Genomic DNA, 3555 nt, shown 5'->3' on the forward strand with positions numbered 1-3555 from the left:
CACACACACACACACACACACACACACACACACACACACACACACACCTGCCGCCAACACTCACACACCTTTGCTCCCTCTGATTCTTCAGACTTACTCTAGCAGCTGAGAGTTTAGACTTCCGGTTTTTATGCTTAGGAACACCCAACTCCCCCAACTATGAGTGTCCCTGTTTCTAGGGTAGACTAGTGAGCTGCTCCCTCGCACTGAGCTGTCCACAGGTACAGAAGGGATGATGGGCAGTCCCATGTCAGCTTCCAGCTTCATTCTCAGGCTGAAGTGTCCAGGAAATGTATCTAAAACACAGACTCTCATGTCAAGCATTGGAGCATCAGGAATTCTTTCTACGACTGTGTTCCTAGAACAATTCTGGCTTCAGGTTGGCACATGCACACTAAATGTCTGTTAAATAAATAAATTCCTGTTTGCCTCTTTTTTTTTTTTTTTTTTTTTTTTGGTTTAGATTGATGGCTTGAGCGAGGGAGGGGGAGAAGGAGGGCAGAGGGTATTTTAGTGGACCTAGCAAGACCAGGAAGGGACGAGGAAGGATTGGTCACGCTCATAAGAATCCTTTCCCTCTGTGATCAGGAACGTGCATGCTGCAGCGAACTTGGCTCTCAGATGGGGAAGTGCTGTGCTCCGCATCACTCAGTGAGTGTTTGAACTGCTGCCAAGGAATAGTCAAGGCCCTATAAATAACTTCATAATAAATTTAAACAGCCGTTGCCAGCTGCTCTGTGAGCATCTCTCAGCATTGCTCTCCTCGGCCGCGGAGCACAGCCCCCTCATCAATCAAAAATGAGATTATTCAAGGCTGAGCTGAGAAGCCCTTACTGGTTCTCTGGTTGCGGGTGGAGTCATCCCCGGGGATTCCATTGGCATTCCAAGCATAGGCCTTTATAGTGTAGAGAGTCCCAGCATCCAGACTGCTGAAGGTCAAGGAAGTGTTTGTAGTATTCTCTTTCCAAATTCTACCCAAGCCATTGGCTCGCATAACAGACACGGAAAATCCGATCGCCATGTATACGGCGTCCCAGCTCACAAGGATGGAGTCTGGACTTGGAGAGCTAACTTCCAAAACTGGTGCAGCCAACACTATAAGTAAAATCAAAACAAAACAGTGAATTTATGTTACAAAAGTCTGTAGAGAATACTTTAATTTACTAAGAAATTAACAAATCCAGGTTGATTATCCACATTATTCATTTATAATGGCAGAGTTCAACTTAATTGGAACTGAGGAGATAGCTCAGTGGTAGGGGCTTGCCTGACACAGTGGAGGTCCTGGGTTTGTCCTGCAGTATGATTGTTAGAAAAACGATGTAAGTGTATATTAATAATAAATGATGAAGAAATGTAGAAATGTAAGCCAGGAGTAGTGGTACACACTTATAACCCCAGTACTCAAGAAGCTGAGGCAGGAGAATTGCTTTGAGTTGGGCTACCCCTTCCTCAAAAAATATAAGGAGACACCACTATACCCCAAGCAATACTTTCAACTTGCAGTTGGTAAAAAGTTAGGTAAAGTGTCCCTATGAAAGAGTAAGGAAAATGATTATTTATATTACTTTAGTGTGCAGATAACTTTTGTTTTTCAACTCTGAGAGTGAACTCGGAGCTCTATACATGTGAGGCCAGCACTCTACCCCTGCCATACACCAATCCCTGCACACAGATTTTCAGAAATATGCACAGGTGTGACTTTATGAAGTGAATTTAATGCTGATGGGCAAACCCCAGAACTTTTCTTTGTCAACATATCTGCCATGTGATTAAGATACTGCAAAATCTGTCCTACATGTTCTCTATTTGGCATGGATAAAAACAGAAATTGCTTTTTTTTTCCCCTTTGGGGATTTAAAGGCATTCTGCTTTTAAAGTTGCCCAGAAATGGGTTTTAAATCCTAAAGCAAATTACTAGGCATTTAAATGTCACTTTCTCCACAAATTGATGCGTTGCCAAAGAGAACATTTGGTGGCTTGTGCCTCTGGGCCTTGCGTAGTGGAATTTAGTGGTGCACAAACCACAGCACACATGTGCAGCGCTGTTAGCAACTCATCTAAGTTCCAAGCCAGCACTCAGACAGCTCGAGCATCCAGCTACCTACCTGTCTTCGCCTGCTTTGGAGATGATGCCTGACTTCGTCCAGAGGCACTGATGGATCTGATGGTGATTTGGTACAAGGTTGCAGCCTTCAGGCCTGTCACAGTGCCTGGGGAATTGGCCACTGTGGTCTCAATGATTGTGTCCCCATCTTCAGCTGTGAGCAAGTAACTTGTGGCCCCTGGCACGGTAGTCCATTCTACAGTGATACTATTGCTGATTTTTGAATATGCCTGATCAATAGTTGGTATTTCAGGAGCTGAAAGATATTTTGAAGTTGTACGTTAGCCAGGATATCCTACAAGGGTGATATCTTTCATCACTTCCTCTCTAAACTACATAATTCTGGTGTCTTCCTATGATCATAATTTTTTTTCATTTCCATTTATTTATTTATTTTTATAATTTATTTTTTCTCAAATCGTAATTCATTCACACAGGGGTTATAAACACAGAAAGGCAGGATGTGGGGAAGGGAATGACACTGGAGTATGGGTGATCAGGAGGAATACAGATATCAGCAGAACCGGGTATCGGCTGGGTGAATGTTCAGGGGACAATTCACTATGACTCTGCCTATGACTCACTTGTCCTTATCTAAGTTGGTATTGTCTGCCCAGGCTACCTATTTACAAGGTCTATGACTACTCAGGCTGGTAAATTTCCACAAAAGCTGCCTGTTGACATTAGCTTATAGCCATCTGTTTCAATGTTTTTCCACTGAGACCCAAGACTCGGTGCTAGTATACTATGATCATAATTGATGGACATTGTAGCACTCAACATAGGTATTGTAGCATGCAGGTACACACCACACACATAGATGCATGTGCACACATACATGTATATGCTGAATAAATAAATAAATACATAAAACTGAACTAAAAAAAAAAAGACTGGATGGTGGTGGTGGTACACACATTTAATCCCAGCACTTGGGAGGCAGAGACAGGTGGATATTTGGGTTTGAGGCCAGCCTGATCTATGAAGTGAGTTCCTGGACAGCCAGGGCTACACAGAGAAACCCTGTCTCAAAACAAAACAAAACAAAACAAAACAAAACAAAACAAAACAAAACAAAAAAACAACCAAAAGAACCAAACAAACAAAAAAACAGGAGTAGAAACAGAATAAGGAAGAGCAGGGGAAGATAGGAGAAGCACTGCTTTCCGAAACTCAGATGGAGTACATCAGTCACTTCCCAGCTGCCTGGGGTCCTGGGCGCTTTTAAATAATAAAGGGCTGGGAAAGACTGTGGGAAAGAGCCCTAAGAAAAGGGAAAAGATAATGGGGGAATTTTATTCCAGAAGATTCTGCTCTGGTTTGGTATTCTCTGAGTTCCAAGGCTGCTTTGTCAGTGATGACCCTGCTCCAACACGGCTGCCTTGCTTCCAGCTGGCTCCTCCGTGCCCACCTCCCCGCCTCCCCCCTCTCTCTGTCTCTCCCTCCCT

The 3555-nt window shown here is 43.5% G+C and overlaps 1 protein-coding gene across 2 annotated transcripts in view; it reads right to left on the reverse strand.

Moving 5' to 3' along the window:
- Fndc7 (fibronectin type III domain containing 7) overlaps positions 1–3555 on the reverse strand; it is a 37486-nt gene that overhangs the window by 27187 nt on the left and 6744 nt on the right. For both annotated transcript variants that reach the window (XM_028757418.1, XM_028757417.1), the window contains exons 3-4: positions 2109–2363; positions 835–1095 (exon numbers count right to left, since the gene is read on the reverse strand). In XM_028757418.1, the coding sequence (XP_028613251.1) occupies positions 835–1095; positions 2109–2363 (516 nt within the window). The remainder of the gene's footprint in view (positions 1–834; positions 1096–2108; positions 2364–3555) is intronic.

The sequence above is a fragment of the Grammomys surdaster genome, unplaced genomic scaffold, assembly GCF_004785775.1.
Source record: "Grammomys surdaster isolate TR1022 unplaced genomic scaffold, NIH_TR_1.0 126158, whole genome shotgun sequence".
NCBI lineage: Eukaryota > Metazoa > Chordata > Mammalia > Rodentia > Muridae > Grammomys > Grammomys surdaster.